Source organism: Mustelus asterias, chromosome 5 (assembly GCF_964213995.1).
Source record: "Mustelus asterias chromosome 5, sMusAst1.hap1.1, whole genome shotgun sequence".
Classification (NCBI taxonomy): domain Eukaryota; kingdom Metazoa; phylum Chordata; class Chondrichthyes; order Carcharhiniformes; family Triakidae; genus Mustelus; species Mustelus asterias.
In genome coordinates this window covers 104,521,184-104,539,794 of record NC_135805.1, presented here as the reverse complement: position 1 = coordinate 104,539,794, position 18,611 = coordinate 104,521,184, and the positions used below count along the sequence as shown (strand labels likewise).

General features: G+C 44.5%; 1 protein-coding gene across 1 annotated transcript; it reads left to right on the top strand.

The window, feature by feature from the left end:
* The first annotated feature begins 10,323 nt into the window (after positions 1-10,323).
* Positions 10,324-17,475, top strand: cimip5 (ciliary microtubule inner protein 5). The gene is made up of 3 exons (XM_078213584.1): positions 10,324-10,529; positions 14,134-14,173; positions 17,284-17,475. Exons 1-3 carry the CDS (start codon positions 10,324-10,326, stop codon positions 17,473-17,475), a joined length of 438 nt encoding a protein of 145 aa, XP_078069710.1.
* The last annotated feature ends 1,136 nt before the right edge of the window (positions 17,476-18,611 follow it).

The following is an 18,611-nucleotide window of genomic DNA, read 5'->3' as shown; positions in this document are numbered from 1 at the left end:
TTTCGTAGTGCCTGCGTTTTTTCGGCATAGCTTTCCACCCATTCTGAACTGAATCCTGTCATTCCCAAAAATGTCATCATTTGTCCCACCGTCTGTGGTTTCGGAACTTTTAGTACTGCTTCTATTTGCTGTGAAGCTATCTCCTTCTGTCCTGCTGATATTTCTCTTCCCAAGTATTCTACCTTTTTCTGGCACAGCTGCAGCTTTTTCCTGGAAACTTTATGGCCCCCTTCTGCTAACCTTTTCAATAGTTTTAAACTATCCTTCCTGCACTGTTCTTGTGTTCCTGTGCATAATAATAAATCATCCACATATTGTATCAGTGTTCCTTCCAACTGTATTCCTTCTAAATCTGCTCTCAACACCTGATTGAATACATGTGGGGAATGTTTAAATCCTTGGGGCATCCTATTGTATGTGTATTGTTTCCCCTCGTACGTAAATGCAAAGAGATACTGACTTTCTTGAGCTAGTGGCACACTAAAAAATGCCGAACATAGGTCTATTACAGTAAACCATCTACTTTCAGGTGGTATATTTGTCATCAAGGTATAAGGGTTTGGAACCTCTGCTGGCATATCTTCCACTACCTCATTAATTGCCCTTAGATCATGCACCAATCTCCATTTTTCTCCGTCCGCCTTTTTCACTGGTAGTAGCGGTGTATTACACCTGCTCCGGGTTTCTTTTAATACCCCTGCTTCTATCAATCCCTTAATTGTCCCTCTAATTCCTTCAATTGCTTCTGTCTTGATTGGGTATTGCGGCCTATACGGCCCCTGGCATCCTATCTTTAATCTGACTTCAACTGGATTAGCGTTTTTGACCCTCCCTACATCCGTGTCCTGTCTGGACCACAACTCCTGCGGGAGAGAGTTCAAATCCTGCTCTAACCTCTCTCTCCACTCCAGTTCCTGTTTCTCGATTTGCACTCCTATTGTTATCTGCTTCGGTTTCCCAAGCATTTTAACATCCAAAATTATTTTCGTCATTTGTCCATTGCTGGACGTCCAAATATCCACATTGTCTGTCTGGACAAATTCTAAATCTTGTGCTCTCAACACCATTGGTCCTAGGTCTTTTGATCTGTATCCCGGATTCACTTTCAATGTGACATGTGGCTCCGCCCCAGATACAGAGAACCATTTGTTAACCCATTCATTCCTAACAATTGTGAGGGCTACTCCCTCTAGTCCGATTAAAATACTTCCTGACTTTATTTCCTGTTCTCGTCCTGCCTCCCTTTCCCATTTCTCCTGTATCTCAGGTTCCTGCCCTTCATCAAATATCATTGTACTGTGTAATTCTGTTCTTGGCCATTTGGCTTGTGGAACCCAAGTGTTTATAAGCTTTCCCCAAACTTCCCATATCTGTTTTTTAACTTGTTCCTCTATATCTCCCAACCAATATACATTAACCCCTTCCTTTCCTGGTATTTCAAGTGGATACATTCCCATCAAATCAATTCCTTGTTCAGTGCATTCTAATTTCAGTCCTAAACCTAGGATTGCATCCCTTCCCAATAGATTTAAAGGAGTTTTATCACATACTAAAATAGGTACATGGGTTGTCTTATTTCCAATGGTAACAGGCACCGGCGTCGTCATTCGAGCTAATGTTACTTTCCCCGAGAACCCCACAGTTTTTACAAACTGGTTTGACAATGGTAAGTGATCCGCATATTTCGTTTGCATGCACGTACATGTGGCGCCGGTGTCTATCATCATGGGGACCTCGATCCCTCCTACTCTAACGTTAACTATAGGTTCCTGCTCTGCAGTTTCTGTTATCTGTACGTGCTGTCCTACCATTTCGGGGTTCTCTGGGCCTCCCTATGGGGAATTCTGATGGTTTACCGGCCCTTGAAACATCGGGATGCTGTTTGGCGATCCTTGGATCAGTTGTTGGCCTGTCTGCTGCTGGTTTTCTCCCTGTCTGGGGAAATTCCGCGGGCAATTCCTTTTTATGTGCCCTGCCTCCCCGCACCCCCAACACACACCTGAAGGGCCAGGCAGTGGTCCCTGTCTCGGAGTCTGATGATTAACCTGTCCCTGTCCTCTCTGATTCTGATAGGGTGGCCTACCACCTCCCTGTCCTTTCCCATTTCTATTCCAGTCAGTCTGACTTTGCAGGGCGTATGGGTTTTGATAATTTAGGCCATAGGCTCCTGGGTTCATGGACAGTGGGAAGGCAGAAATGTTATAGGTTACGACGGGCTGGCCTCCATCTCCGCTCCCCCCTTTGATTAGTGCAGGTATTTCCTCTGGCTTTTGCTCCACCATCATTGGTGCTATTTTTCTGGGTGCGAGATCCTCTTTTGCCTTCAGTTTATCCTTGCTTTTGATCTCCTCCAACTGTGCCTGAAGGAGTTTACGTTGTACCTCCTTCAGCTGTTTGTCTGCATTCTTTTCATCTTTGCGATGTCTCTCTACTGCATGGGCAACATAATCCACAAACTCTCGGTAATTTTTTGAGTCCAAGCCCACCACTTCCTCCAGCCTTGTCTTAGCTGGGGCTGGCAAGCCCTCTAGGATTGCAGCCCGGAACATGGAGTTGGTCAGTGGGTCTATTAGAATGTCCCTCTCCGTGTCCCTTCTCCACCTTTTTAATTGATTCTCCACATACACCGCTGCATTCTCCTCCTCACCCAGTGGCTCTCCCTTTAGGGTTTTTACATCCATTCGATTGGGGTACATATCCCGCAGTGCCTGCCAGATGTCTTGGCGGTACTGGTCCATTAGTGTCCCATCCACCGCTGGGTCATAAGCTGCGGTCGGGATGCCAGCACGTCTCATTACTTCCGCCATTTGGTCCATTCCTAGCACCTTTGTCAGGAGAGCTTTGATGTCGCCCAGTGCCATCCTTTTTCCCACCATCCCTGCCTCCAACTGTCCAATCCACCTTCCAGCCCCATCCAAAATATTGGGTAATTCATTAATTAAATTAGGCAAATCCTGACCTGACCAAGGGATATACTGCGGTCTGCCACCCTTCAGAATCACCGGGAATACCCTTTTCCCTCTCCTATCCACATCTGGAAACTTTACAGGTGGGTGCCTTTCCCGCCTTGATTTTCTTTGCACCCCTAACACTGATTGCCTCCCTTCGTCTTCACTACTCTCTTCTGTTTCTCCTTCCATCTCTCTATATCTTGTCTCTTTTCTCTCTCCCTTTGTGCCCATTCCTCCTTCGTCATCTGTTCTATGTCATATTCTCCCTCAAAATTCATTGTGCCTGATATAACTGGGTACAGTCCCATGGAGCTCTGTTTCTCTAAGTATGGGGGTGGGGCTACGTTTGAATCTTCCAATTTTGCTTTTTCCTCAAGTTGTACTGGCCTCTGCATTCTACCTCCCCTCCATACCCCTCTTCTCTCTTTCCCTTCTTGTTGGAATAGGGCTAATATCTCTAACTCCTTTTCTCGCTTTTCCCTTCTTTTGCTCGATTTATCCTTAATCTTATAGTTCTTTATCATTCCCTTCTGGTCCTCACATCTCTCTATGGACCATGTGCCTTCCTCCGGCCACTGTGTATTGGTCTTATTTGTTCTTTTGGCCCATTTTTTAGAGACGTGTTCTATATCTCCCCTAAGGGCTGGGAACTTATCCCCTAATATCTCCACTGGTGTCTTAACTTGGTGCGCCATTACTCGTCTTTTTGGATCACTGTCGCAATTTTTGTCACTTAATCTGTCAGAGTTAGGTATCACAGTGATTATTACTTGCTGTATTGTTTTTCCGTGCTCAGTCCCCTGTTTACCTTTCCTTTGGATTTCTTTTGCCACTATCTGTAATTCTAACCGGGGTCCTGATATCCACTTCCCCGTAGTCCCCTGTCCCGGCACTATCTTCCTCTCCCGGGCCAGAGGGTAGTAGGTTTTCACTTGCTCGTCTATGTGTATAAGAATCCTGTATCGGTCAGATCCCTTTATTAATTTCTCTAGGGTTTCCAATTTTATTTCGTCTATCCAATTCCTATCGACTACTCTTTCCCATTTTACATACGGCCACTCATTCTTTATCTCCTCTAAGTTAATTATGTGTGTAATCTTTTTCCAATCCAGTGTTGCTTCCGTTTTTGTTATTATTCAAAGATTAGTTATTTTCAATCTTGTCACCAGGCAGTTTTGTCAGGGTAATTTTTCAAGTTGTTAGTTATTACCCTACCTATATTCCGACTCTCTCTCTTATTTCTGTCCTTCACGCTGTTGTCTCAGACCAGTTTGTTCAAACTGGTCTTTTACTTCCTCTATTCTAGCTGCTACTCCCCTTTCCTGTGGTTAAAATCCACTCCTGTGCTTTTGGCTACTGTATTAGGTCAGAGAGTGATCTCTCACTGATCTCTCTCCCTCTCGGTTGACGTCCCTTACCCGAGGTCCTGGGTAGGTTTGGACTGGCAGGTTTTCCCACACTTACTCTCTTCTGGGCAAGTCGTGACCTGAAAAACCCGCTCCAAACCGCTTGACTTAACCTAATTGCATTACTTTAGCTTTCGGCCTTTTTCCCGTCTCACTTTTTACCCATTCACAGACAATACAGTATTCGCAGCGCGCTTTTGCATGCAAAAATTCTGCTCTTCGGATCAGACTCAGTCTCTCAAAATTTTTACACAATTTGGTTTTACCTGTGCAGGATATCTTTTTAGGTTGGGGAGATCCAGGACCAGCAGAGAGCCGGGCGCACCGGGCCTCGAGAAAACCCCTTTCTGACCACAAGGATTTACATGCATGCAAGTCTGCTTACCTTGTTGGCAGAAGGCCGGCTGGGGACTTCTCGGTTCCGGTTGGACCACCGTCTCCGCTACTCCTTCCAGATGCTTTTCTGGGCGATCTCTCACCAACCCTGCTAAGCAGCGCCAATTTTGTCGTGGTTCCCCAGGACGACAATTCGTTCACATCAGTTTAAAACAGAGAGTCTGAGCAGCGATCTTTCAAGCAAAAAGACTTTATTTCTCAGCATAAGAGATAAAGCCGGGGGCGTCCGGAACACTCCAAAGAGCTCTTGGGCTTACACTCTTTTATGTACATTTCAGCCTCCTATCTCAAGATCCTTATCTCCCTTTTACTGCCTGTCCTTGGTTGTAATCTTACCCTACAGCCCGCTCTTTCTCTGGCCATCATTATTTTAGTTGACCCTTTATCTGTTTTCTTTGCAATTGGTCATTCCCTGTTATATCTCTGTGTCTCTTAAATCATGGTGGTTATAACTCTTGCTCTTATCTGAACTTTTCTGTTTGTATAATAATCGTGGTTTTGTAAGCTAAGGCGAATGTGTTTAGAAGAAAAGACATCCCCCTGCTGATTTATGGTCCACTAATGTGTTTAGCAGAAAAGACATTCTCTCTGCTGGTTTATGGTTTTATGGTTCACTATTAAGTTGAACCACCGAGCAGTCTTCCTTGTTTTCTTAAGTGACTGTTGTCTGCTTTCCTTAATTAGTGATTGCTATATTACTTCTCTAGTTCCTCCACTTTGATCATATCGACTACACTTGATTATATTAGGTCACACGAAGTTACTTTAGGTTACATATCCATCTCACTATTCACCTAAATCTACTTTATCATTTCACTAAGACCTAAATCTACTTTATCATTTTACTAAAACCTGTGAATCTGAATTCCATACTAAACTCATACAATATCCAGTACAATTTCCCTTACAAGTGAATCTGAATTTCATACTAAACTCATACAATATCCAGTACAATTTCCCTTACAAGTGAATCTGAATTTCATACTAAACTCATACAATATCCAGTACAATTTCCCTTACACTGCACAAAACACTACCTAAATTGGCATTGTCTCTGCTGCTGAATAGTAAAATACCTTGAGGCTTTCATGGCTCTTAGAGGTAAAACTCATCAAATTGACCTGTATATATGACATAAACTTTAGACGTAGAATCATGTAGATATCTCACTGGCTATTCCATTGACCCAGTTTATCAGTTGTCAAGTGAATTAGAAATTTACTGAAGAACCAGGGTAAAGTAAAACTGCTTTGAAATCAAAACTAAGACAAAGAAACATCAAAAGATATGTTTCATAATCATATTATGCCATTGATTAAAACTGTCATTCACAAATTCTAGAACTACCCTCCATCGAAAGTGGGGGGGGGGGGGGGGGGGCTCATTTGGTCTCCTTAACCTCAGTGGAGGAGCCAGAAAAGTCCCTGAAAGAAACATATAGACATGTTCTTTTCCTGGTGTTTCTGCGGAACTCCTGCCAATAGGCAACCCTGATACCATGAGGACATCTACTGCTGCTGAGCTAACCAGAATTGTTACTGACAATGGTCTGAGATACAAGCCAAGGAAGGCCTATCCAACACAGAGACACAGACAGACCTTCCAGAAAGAAGACATTTTAATATGCCACATTTCTGCCACGCTATGAACTCAGTAAATTCACCAGCCCCATGCAGACAATAAGGAGACAAAGTCCAACAGTGTAAGTTCGAGAACTGAACTGTTCTGTCTGACTGCCCATTGGGAGAACAGGATCAGCGAGTTTACTTTCCTTTTAGTGATTTGAAACAAAATAGATCTGTGAATGGTCATAGAGACATCAAGCTCAGGCCGCTACTAGTTCAATATAAAGCCTTTAAAGGCCCCATGCACCTATATCTGCTGCCCCTTTGTCTCCTGCCTTCTCCAGGGTCAGTTACTCCCACACCCATCTCCTCTAATGTAAAATAAAAACAGAAAAACTTAGCAGGTCTGGCAGCATCTGTGGAGAGAGAAACAGAGTGAAACGTTTTGAGACAAGGTGACTCGGGTGCAAATTGAGAGAGGTGGATACTCAACGAGACCTTGGAGTTCTTGTGCATCAGTCGCTGAAAGTAAGCGCGCAGGTACAGCAGGCAGTAAAGAAGGCAAATGGTATGTTGGCCTTCATAGCGAGAAGATTTGCGCATAGGGATTTGATTTGATTTGATTTATTATTGTCACATATATTAGTATACAGTGAAAAGTATTGTTTCTTGCGCGCTATACAGACAAAGCATACCATTCATAGAGAAGGAAACGAGAGAGTGCAGAATGTAGCGTTACAGACATAGCTAGGGTGTAGAAAAAGATCAACTTAATGCAAGATATGTCCATTCAAAAGTCTGATGGCAGCAAGGAAGAAGCTGTTCTTGAGTCGGTTGGTACGTGACCTCAGACTTTTGTATCTTTTTCCCGATGGAAGAAGGTGGAAGAGAGAATGTCCAAGGTGCATGGGGTCCTTAATTATGCTGGCTGCTTTGCCGAGGCAGCAGGAAGCGTAGACAGAGTCAATGGATGGGAGGCTGGTTTGCGTGATGGATTGGGCTACATTCAAGACTTTCTTTGGGGTTCCTTGCGGTCTTGGGCAGAGCAGGAACCATACCAAGCTGTGATATAACCAGAAAGAATGCTTTCTATGGTGCATCTGTAAAAGTTGGTGAGAGTCGTAGCCGACATGCCAAATTTCCTTAGTCTTCTGATAAAGTAGAGGCGTTGGTGAGCTTTCTTAACTATAGTGTCGGCATGGGAAGACTAGGACAGATTGTTGGTGATCTGGACACCTAAAAACCTGAAGCTCTCGACCCTTTCTACTTTGTCCCCATTGATGTAGACAGGGGCATGTTCTCCTTTAAGCTTCCTGAAGTTGATGACAATCTCCTTGGTTTTGTTGACATTGAGGGAGAGATTATTATTGCAGCACCAGTTCACTAGATTCTCTATCTCATTCCTGTCCTCTGTCTCGTCATTGTTTGAGATCCAACACACTACGGTGGTGTTTTCAGCAAACTTGAAAATCAAGTTGCAGGGGTATTTGGCCACACAGTCATAGGTGTATAAGGAGTATAGTAGGGGGCTCACTACACAGCCTTGTGGGGCACCAGTATTGAGGATGATCGTGGAGGAGGTGTTGTTGCCTATCCTTACTGATAGGGATAGGGATAGGGATGTTTTGCTGCAATTGTACAGGGTGTTGGTGAGGCCAAACCTGGAGTATTGTGTGCAGTTTTCCTGTTCTTATCTGAGGATGGATGTCCATGCTACAGAGGGAGTACAGCGAAGGTTTACCAGGCTGATTCCTGGGATGGCTGGTCTGTCATATGAGGAGAGACTAAGTCGGTTACTGGAGTTTAGAAGAGTGAGGGGAGATTTCATAGAAACTTATAAAGTTCTAATAGGGTTAGACAGAGTAGATTCAGAAAGAATGTTCCCAATGGTGGGGGAGTCCAGAACTAGGGGTCATAGTTTGAGGATAAGGGGTAAACCTTTCAGAACTGAGGTGAGGAGAAATTTCTTCACCCAGAGGGTGGTGAATGTGTGGAATTCACTGCCACAGAATGTAGTTGAGACCAAAACGTTGTCTGATTTCAAGAAGAAATTAGATATAGCTCCTGGGGCTAAAGGGATTAAGGGATATGGGAGGAAGGGGGAATCAGGATATTGAATTCGATGATCAGCCATGATCAAAATGAATGGCACAGCAGGCTTGAAGGGCTGAATGGCCTACTCCTGCTTCTAGTTTCTATGACTCTTCAGAGCTCTGAAGAAGTCATACAGACTCAAAACACTAACTCTGTTCTCTCCACAGATACTGCCAGACCTGCTGAGTTTTTCCAGCATTTTCTGTTTTTAGTTCAGATTTCCAGCATCCTCAGTATTTTTCTCCCATCTCCTCTGTCTGCAACATTCTCCCCTCTGCCCCCCAGCCCTGTCAATGCCGCTCCTCTCCAGCCTCCTGTCCAGCTACTATGGATATTCTGAAGATTTTCCAATGCTCTTCCTCCCTTGGAGGCATCATTCCCGCCTCAGCCACGGTAGCGACCACCACAATTGCCTCATCCCACTGCTGATTGTTTCCTTCACTCTGGGCTCAGCTCTTTCCTCATTACCACGCTCTTTCCCCTTGTCCTCCTCCAATCCCTCTTGTGGGTTTCCAAGCCACCTAAAACCCAGTCGCTTGTATTCTGTCCACACCGTCCCAATGAACCTCCTTCGACGTCCTGGCCCAGCAGTACACACAATTCAAAATCCTCACCCCCCCCCATCCCCACTTCCAAGTCCCACCCCATCAGGCAACTGAGTCTTTGTGTGAATCCTTCGTTTTATTTTGCTGCCCACAATAAACAGCAGGGTCCACAGCTGAGGAACTCTTCCAGCAAATAAAACAGTAAAAATTGGAAATGTGTGGTTCAGCTACAGCATGGTGGCACAGTGGTTAGCATTGCTGCCTCACTGTGCTCGGGACCCGGGTCTGGTTTGGGTCACTGTCTGTGCGGAGTTTGCACATTCTCCCCATGTCTGCGTGGGTTTCCTCCGGGTGCTCCGGTTTCCTCCCACAGTCCAAAAGACTGGTTAGGTGCATTGGCCATGCTCAATTCTCCTTCAGTGTATCCAAACAGGCGCCGGAGTGTGGCAACTAGGGGATTTTCACAGTAACTTCATTGCAGTCTTACTGTAAGCCTACTGAATGTAGAAACATAGAAACAAAGAAGATAGGAGCAAGAAGAGGCCATTTGGCCCTTCAAGACTGCTCTGCTATTCATCACAATCATGGCCAATCGTCCAACTCAATAGCCTAATCTTTTTTTCTCCCCATAACCTTTGATCCCATTCGCCCCAAGTGCTATATCCAGCCGACTCTTGAATACATACAATGTTTTGGCATCAACTACTTCCTGTGGTAATGAATTCCACAGGCTCACCACTCTTTGGGTGAAGAAATGTCTCCCCATCTCCGTCCCAAATAGTCGACCCTGAATCCTCAGACTGTAAGCCCTGGTTCTGGACTCCCCTACAACTTGTGACTAATAAATAAATACACATTACATTTTATGTAAAACGTGTTTGAACTGGTCTTGGTAAACCTTAAAATTTAACTCCAGTGATGGAGTGATTTTTTTGAAAATGTTGAACTGTGTTTTTGTTTCCCCTTCAGGGAGCCAGTAAGGGGTTCCTTCTGGCCACGTGTGCCTGCTTCTCTCTCTGGGTTGTCTTCCTGACTGACTGGTTTCTGGGTGCTTTACTCTGGTGGTTCTGGTCTGCCCCAGGAGCCGCTATCATTAGGCTGGCTGTTCCCTCCACAGCCCCGTTTCCACTGGCGACAGTAAACAAGCTGCTGTTACCTGGTACACGCCTGGGGCGGAGAGGAGAGGGTTGCTCTTTACTTTGCTTCAGCTGAAAACTTCCCTCCTGCTGGATTGAAAGAAGAGGCATTTCCCCAACAAACAGAAAAAGGAGAAAGAGAGAGAAAGAAATCACAGCTGCCCCATTGCATTGTCTTGGAGTTGCTCTATCAGCAATAACAGTGCCGGCTGGGCTGTGCATGCAACAGGATGGGGAGTAAGGAGCTGCATCTCAACAGAACCACCTCTGCCGGCTATCGTCTGGCGGAGAGGCCGAACGCTGATATCCTCACCGGCCACAGCAAACCGGCAGCGAACAGCAGAACCCAGGGCAAGCCCACATACCTGGCGACAGTCCAGGAAGACCAAGTGTGGAGAGAGTTAATCCGAGCAGAATGGCGAGGGCTCAAAGAATGGTGAGTTCATTTAAATACACTTCTCTGCTGAAAGTTAAACATGATGGCATTTTAATTTGAGTTGATTTGATTTATTATTGTCACATGTATTAGTGTACAGTGAAAATTATTGTTTCTTGTGCGCTGTACACACACAGCACGCAGTTCATAGAGAAGGAGAGAGTGCAGAATGTAGTGTTACAGTCATAGCTAGGTAAGAAGTCTCACGACACCAGGTTAAATTCCAACAGGTTTATTTGGAATCGCGAGCTTTCGGAGTGCTGCTCCTTCATCAGGTGAATGAAGTGTCCATATGCTCAATCTTCTTGGAGATCCCCATGCTCCGAAAGCTCGTGATTCCAAATAAGCCAGTTGGACTTTAACCTGGTGTTGTGAGACTTCTTACTGTGCCAACCCCAGTCCAATGCCGGCATCTCCACATCCGTCATACCTAGGGTGTAGAGAAAGATCAACTTAATATAAGGTAAGTCCATGTTGAATTAGAGCATTATTAGAGATTTATAAGAGTTGGAGTTTTAAAAGCATAGAATGAGAGTAAAAGATAGAATTGCAGGGTATGCTGGGCACAACTCACAAGACGTCGCCACGCTCCGTTGCCACCTTGATCCCCTGTAAAAACGTATATATATAACAAAGAAATCACCAAGGTTTCATACACTGTTTTCTACTAGGGAAGGACAATTTGTTTGAGATAGATGTTTTATTTACTTCTTTTCAATCTTACAGCACAGAAGGGGGCTGTTCGGTCCATCGTGGCTGTGTCAGCTCATTAAAGTACCTATCTAATTATTCCCATTCCCCTGCTCTTTCCTCTTCAACATGGGAAATTCCTTTCCCTGTAGACATACTTTTTTGAAAATACAGCGCTTCTATTAGAGTTTCCAAATGATTTTCCAGATCAGACACACTACATATCCTTGAGCAGAAATGCACAGTGGCACAGTGGTTAGCTGCTGCCTTATAGTGCCAGGGACCTGGGTTCGATTCCCGGCTCAGGTCATTGTCTGTGCGGAGTCTGCATGTTCTCCCCGTGTCTGTGTGGGTTTCCTCCGGGTGCTCCGGTTTCCTCCCACAGTCCGAAAGATGTGCAGGTTAAGTGTATTGGCCGTGCTAAATTCTCCCTCAGTGTTCCCGAACAGGCGCCGGAGTGTGGCGACTAGGAGATTTTCACAGTAACTTCATTGCAGTGTTAATGTCAGCCTACTTGTAACACTAATAAAAAAAACTTTTAAATGTGTGAAAAAGACTGACGGAATAGGAGCGGCTGGTACTTCGAGCCCATGCCATTGTGTGATTATGCCACCATGACCCTGATCTGTGCCCCCTCTCCTCCCCATAATGGTGAGTGAGTGCCCAAATTCTACATCTACATTGCTGACAGGTGAAACTCTGCTTTAGGTGTGTGACCTCTTAAACTGGAGAATTGTGGCAAGTGTACAAATTTCATATAATGTGGAGGAGACATCCCATTCTGAATATAAACTTACATTCTACCTGATGCATCAAAAAACTACATGGCATTTTGTCCGACAATATCGGCCACCATTCTGCCTGCTTTCCCCCACACCCTGCAAAAAAATATACTTTATTCATAAAAATTGGTAAAATTACATTCCAGAACAGATTGGATATTACTGGAAAGTGCAATACAGTTCAAGTTCCTTTCTTATAGCATGGGGCACTCTGAAGTGCCTCGATAAAATTACAAAAAACAAAATTGCATGTGATATTTACAACATTTACAATATACATTTCATGACAAAGATACTGCCCAAGGGTTTTTTTTTAAAAATTCCTTCACTGGTGGCCAGCATTTATTGCACATCCCTAGTTGCCAGAGGGCAGTTGAGAGTCAACCACATATTGTTCTGGAGTCACATGTAGGCCAGACCGGGTAAGGGTGGCAGATTTCCTTCCCTAAAGGACATTAGTGAGCCAAATTGTTTTTTCCAACAATCGACAATGGTTTCATGGTCATCAGTAGATTTTTTCAGATATTTTTTATCGAATTCAAATTCCACCACCTGCCGTGGCGGGATTTGAATCCAGGTCTCCAGAACATTAGCTGAGTTTCTGGAGTAATAGTCTAGCGATAATACCACTAGGTCACCGCCCAGGCCATTTGCATAGTTTCCTGTCCCTTGGTATACTATGGCAGAAGGACCATAGACAGTCTCCTTTTCCCATTGAGCTTGTGTGGTGGTTGGTTTAGTGAATACCTTGGCATGTAGTCCAGGACTTTGGAATATGCCAATCTGCAACACCCTGTTATTGATGGATCTTTGCACTGGAAGACCAACAAGTTTCAGGCAGACCAGAGGCTGACTTTCACCTAAGATGAAAGATGTGCGGGTTAGGTGGATTGGCCATGCTAAATTGCCCATTAGTGTCAGGGGGACTAGCTGGGGTAAATACATGAATACATGGAGTCATGGGGATAGGGCCTGGATGGGATTGTGGTCGGTGCAGACTTGATGGGCCAAATGGCCTCCTTTTGCACTGTAGGATTCTATGATTCTATGATGGTACTCCAGCAGCAATTGATGCTAGTCTCAGAACGCATCCTCTGGGAACAGCTGCAGAGCACAATGTCCTGCATCGCAGAGCTGCTTGGGAAGCACCTCAACAAAAACCAATGCATCTTTTTCATGACCTCCTTTGTAAAGGTACATTCCAGAAACAGGCAGGCATCAGTCTGTGCTCCAGCGCAGCTGCCTCAAGGGCAGCATGCAGAGGCATGAGACTCTAAGCATGCAGGAAGGGTTTGACTCAGAGGGCTTTTCTCATCACCAATCAAGCTACATCGTGATACTTTCTCAGATTGATACAGCTTTATTAGTTAGTCTCAGCACCACTTTCACAGATACTTCTTTTGTTTCATTTTCACCACATTGTGATGCTTAGCTACTCAATACATAACTTCATTTCATGATGCAATGTGTATAAAGTACTGTTTTTGTGAAGGATTAGGTAACAACATCCGTCTGTCCTAACTGTTGTTGTTACACGATATAGTACAACTGCGTAACTTATTGTGAATTTACACAGTCTGTGCCTCCAATTACAAAATAAAATTGCCCCTGTAATTGTACTAGTGCAATGTGTTATTATAGTTTGGCAATTAGAAGTCTAGAACAACATACATAATCTTTGGGATTATTGCAAACTATTATGCTTTCTGTAAATAAGTTCTGACCTTTGTTTACTTAAAATCATAGAATCATAGAAACCCTACAGTGCAGAAGGAGACCATTCAGCCCATCGAGTCTGCACCGACAACAATCCCACCCCGGCCCTATCCCCATCACCCCACATATTTACCCCGCTAATCCCTCTAACCTACCCATCCCAGGACACTAAGGGGCAATTTAGCATGGCCAATGCACCTAACCAGCACATCTTTGGAGTTACTTGTCTGTTGCCTGGATATGATTGATCTGGTCTTCAAATTATCTTTCTATTTCTGAAGCCAAGCTACCATCTTCAAAGAAATTGGTTTGTTCAGGAAACATATTTGTGTTTTAATTATCACATTGACACCTTCCTTTGCCATGTTGCCATGTTAGTGCCCACTGTATTAACATTTTGTCCTTTGTCTTATCAGGGAGAATAACTGGAGCTTTCTCAAAGATTATGACGCCAAGGTAAGAATTGCAATTAATATATGATATGTGTAACACAAAAGGATCAGAATCTCAAACACTTTTCCATAAATCTGCCTTTGACGGATTTCACATTTGCAGCATACTTGTATTGCTGATATATTCTCAGTCTTAAGAAGATATTTATATATAAAAATAATAATGTATAAAATTATATAAAAACATAATATGTTATGTATAATATATTAATAAGATAAAATAATATATTTTTAATCCCACCATTGTCTGTTCATAATGTATCAAAGTGAGGCTGAAAGCATGGAGGATTGCAATTCCTGATTCTAGCTTTGATTGTATATCCCAGTCTCTCAGTTAGAAGGATTATACTCAATAAGATGATGGCTGAAACCAAAGGAGAAAATGCTGGAAAATCTCAGCATGTCTGGCAGCATCTGTAAGGAGAGAAAAGAGCTGACGCTTCGAGTCCAGATGACCCTTTGTCAAAGCTCAACTTTTTAAAAAAACTTTCCGAGGTCTGGACGAGAGCATGAAGCAGCACCAAAATAGTCATCAATGTACTGGTAAAGGAGTTGTGGGAGGGGAGCTGGGTAGGCCTGGAACAAGGAATGTTCCACGTACCCCATAAAAAGACAAGCATAGCTCGGACCCATGCGGGTACTCATTGCTACTCTTTGATTTGGAGAAAGTGGGATGAGTTAAAGAATTTGTTAAAGAATTTAAAGAAGATGGTGGCTGATCTACTTGTGTTTCAAATTCCACATTCCCATCTACATGCAAAGACCTGGGCTGAATTTGCAACAGATTTTTGAAGGTCAATAGAGAGAGAATGGTTTTACCCCAGAAAGTGAGGCACTCAATACATATATTTACCATCTCTGATGTACTGCTGTGAACAGAAAAAAGTCACACAGTCTCCAAGAAAAATATATCTTGTAGCTTCTACCCTCTCTCGCTCTTTACATCTTGATTATATACACCTCTTTATATGATCACTTCTCCTATAGCATGTATCTTTCTGAATTTACCCCTTCTAAGTTTTAAATATACATATCATGCCCTCAAGCTTTCTCCTGCACTGAAACAAAGAACATATGTCCATGACTTATTGCTTTTCAATGCATATCTCTTAAACATCATCACAAACATTATCACCCAGGGGTAATAGGTGGTGAATAATAGGGGCCTGTACTTGATGAAGCACACTGCACAATTCAGCAGGTACAGGTGACAGCACAAACACAGGAGACAATCTGTCCTCTTCTAACTCTGCTGAGTACCAAAGACGTGGACGTCACGTGTCCTGCCAATGAAGAAAAATCGTTCATGGATCTGAGTGATTGAATGAGGTATTGGGAAGCCTGCTGAAGACCTTCAGCACCATGTCTGACATGCTGAAGGAATCCACAGCCAACATGAGCAATGTTCTCTTGCCTGGCATTTCCACTCTGCCATCGAGCCTGGAGCATGCAGCCTCTTCCACTGTCACTGCATGCAGCGGCCTGGCAGCAGGCGTTTGTGTCACCAACATTTCCAGCTGGGATGTAAATTCAGACATTTGCCATCCAGACTTTTGCATCCACCTCTCAGAGTATCACCCTCATAGAGGTATCGGTGTAAACTGTTTGCTATGATAGGTATTATGGGATGACATTTGGGTGACATATGATTTCATAAAATCATAGAATCCCTACAGTGCAGAAGGAGGCCATTAAGCCCATTGAGTCTGCACCAACAACAATCCCACTCAGGCCCTATCCCCATAACCCCATGTATTTAACCTGCTCCCTGACACTAAGGGTCAATTTAGCATGGCCAATCCACCTAATCCGCACATCTTTGGAGTGTGGGAGGAAACCAGAGCACCCGGAGGAAACCTACGCAGATACGGGAAGAATGTGCAACTCCACACAGAAGTGACCCAAGCCGGGAATTGAACACGGGTCCCTGGCGCTGTGAGGCAACAGTGCTAACCACTGTGCTACTGTGCCACCCCAATTTGATGGAAATGAGGTTTTCTGGGAGGTTAATATAGACCCAATCTTAATTGGGTCCGCAGGCTGTTTGTGAAACAGTCCATGGGTATGTTATCATAACAAGTCTTTAATGTGAACGTTCATTGAGTGCAATATGGTAGCGAATGGATAAAGGTGACGTGGTTTTTTAAGGCCTCGCTCCTGTACTGCAGTCTGCGCCCCTTCACATCAGTGGGTGTGATGAGCTGCAGCCCGTTAATGAGGATGGGGCCATGTCCAGCACTGGAAATTGTGGCTGTCTGTCAGGGTGACTACGTGTCTGCTCTCTCACCTTCAGTCCAACCAGTAGCTGCGATGGTGCCAGAAACCTGGCTGTGCCAGACTGGCCTGGTGGCAGCTGAGGAGCTGCTGTCTGACTCGATTTCCTTTTGAGATGTCAGGAAGCCCAAACTGATCTGTAGCAGCCGACCACCAGCTCTGGTGAAATCACAAGAGTGTCACCCTGATGGAAGTATCAGTGCAAACCTTATTTTACGAACGGTATTACGAGATGACATTTTATAGAATCATAGAATCCCTACAGCCCATTAAATCTACATCAACCACAATCCCACCCAGGCCCTATTCCCGTAACCCCACACATTTACCCTGCTAATCCCCTGACACTAAGGGGCAATTTAGCATGGCCAATCCACCTAACCCGCACATCTTTGGAGTGTGGGAGGAAATTGGAGCATCCGGAGGAAACCCACGCAGACACGGGGAGAATGTGCAAACTCCACACAGACAATGACCCGAGGCCAGAATTGAACTCGGTTCCTTGGCGCTGTGAGGCAGCAGTGCTAACCATTGTGCCACCGTGCCGCCCCATTTGAGTGATGTATGATTTGATGGAAATGATCATTTCTGGGAGGGCATTAACTTTACTTGGATCTGCAAAGTGTTTATAAAACCACCTATGGGTATTGTTTTAACAAAAGGTCTTTAATGTGAAAGTTTGCTGAGTGCTTTGTTTTAGAGAGTGGATAGGCTTCAATTAACAGATCCTTGAACACAAATTAATACAATGGGATTTTAACTTTGCGGCCTCATTTTACAGGAATGAACAAGGTATTGACTGCACATCTTTGCATTTTGTTTCAACCTTTTGTTTTCCAGGGACAACTAAAAATACATGAACCGCTCCCTGAGTACATCCCTCAGTTCTCTGACCAGGTTCCAAATACCACAAACCAGACCTGTGGCAGCAGAATAGACACCGAGCTCGGTCAGGCACTAATACAGCTGGACTTTCGTCTTCAGAAGGAAAACCGAAAGAAAAAACTGGACATGGAGCTTATTCCATATTAAAGTAGAATGTCATTAAGCAGTGACATGCTCAGGGAAATACTTGAATTATTGTAGAAATAGTTAGATTAGAGACTTAAGCCCTAATATTAAGTTGGATGCTGTGGCACTGATGGGTGTGGGTTGGCGAGACGCTGGCATGGAGGGGCTCTTTAGTGGTTGAGAAACCCAAAAGAGTGGGTTTCCTTCAGATCTTGCTGGAATTAAGAGCAGCGCCTGATTAATATTTGTATTTCCTCTCCTACAGATTAAAAGGCTGGTTGGCTCTCAGCTACTAGGAAAGTCTGTAGAACCAGGCCACAGCCGGGGTGCGGTGGGGGGGGGGGGAAGCGATGCATGTATCAATTGGCAGGAGACAGTAGAATGGGAGAGGGGATGCTGGAAACATGCTGGTGATTGGCACCAGAGACATTGGTGGAGAAGGAGAGCCAGAGACACATCCATAGGGAGTGGGCAAAGTCATCGAGGGTAGTGGGGGTGAGGGTAAATTTTGGAGATGGAGACACATTGGAGGTGTTGGAGGCATCGATGGTTGTTGGGCTGGAGGAGAGATCAAACGTGCAGGTTGGTGGGTGGGGGTTTAATTCTTGGATTTAATTCCTTGCATAGTATCGCCCTCCCTATGTCTGTAACCTCGCTGCCCCTACAAACCTCTCTTCTTCCAAACTCTCTGTCCCTTTGACTTTAGCCTCTCATGCAAAAGTTAAAGTTTATTTATTAGTCACAAGTAAGGCTTACATTAACACGGCAATGAAGTCACCACACTCCGGCACCTGTTCGGGTCAATGCACCTAACCAGCACGTTTTTCAGAATGTGGGAGGAAAGCGGAGCACCTGGAGGAAACCCACGCAGACACGGGGAGAATGTGCAAACTCCACACAGTCACCCAAGCCGGGAATCAAACCCGGGTCCCTGGCACTGTGAGGCAGCAGTGCTAATCACTGTGCCAGCGTGCACCCCACCTTCTATTCACCATTTCATTGGCAATTGTGTCTTTCATCTCTGGGTCCTGGGTTTAAAGTCATCGCAAACTGATCCTTTGTTTGACAGGCACAATCCAGCCTGAAAAGGTTTAGGTCTTATCGAATTAAACAGCTCCTAACTGGTATCAATAATGACTGTCACAGGACTCTGAAGA

Bases quoted from the DNA above. Each gene is read 5' to 3' on its own strand.
- cimip5 (XM_078213584.1), top strand. From the start codon at position 10,324: ATGGGGAGTAAGGAGCTGCATCTCAACAGAACCACCTCTGCCGGCTAT. The intron at 10,530-14,133 runs GTGAGTTCATTT...TTGTCTTATCAG, and splicing joins TGGCGAGGGCTCAAAGAATG to GGAGAATAACTGGAGCTTTC. The intron at 14,174-17,283 runs GTAAGAATTGCA...TTTGTTTTCCAG, and splicing joins TCAAAGATTATGACGCCAAG to GGACAACTAAAAATACATGA.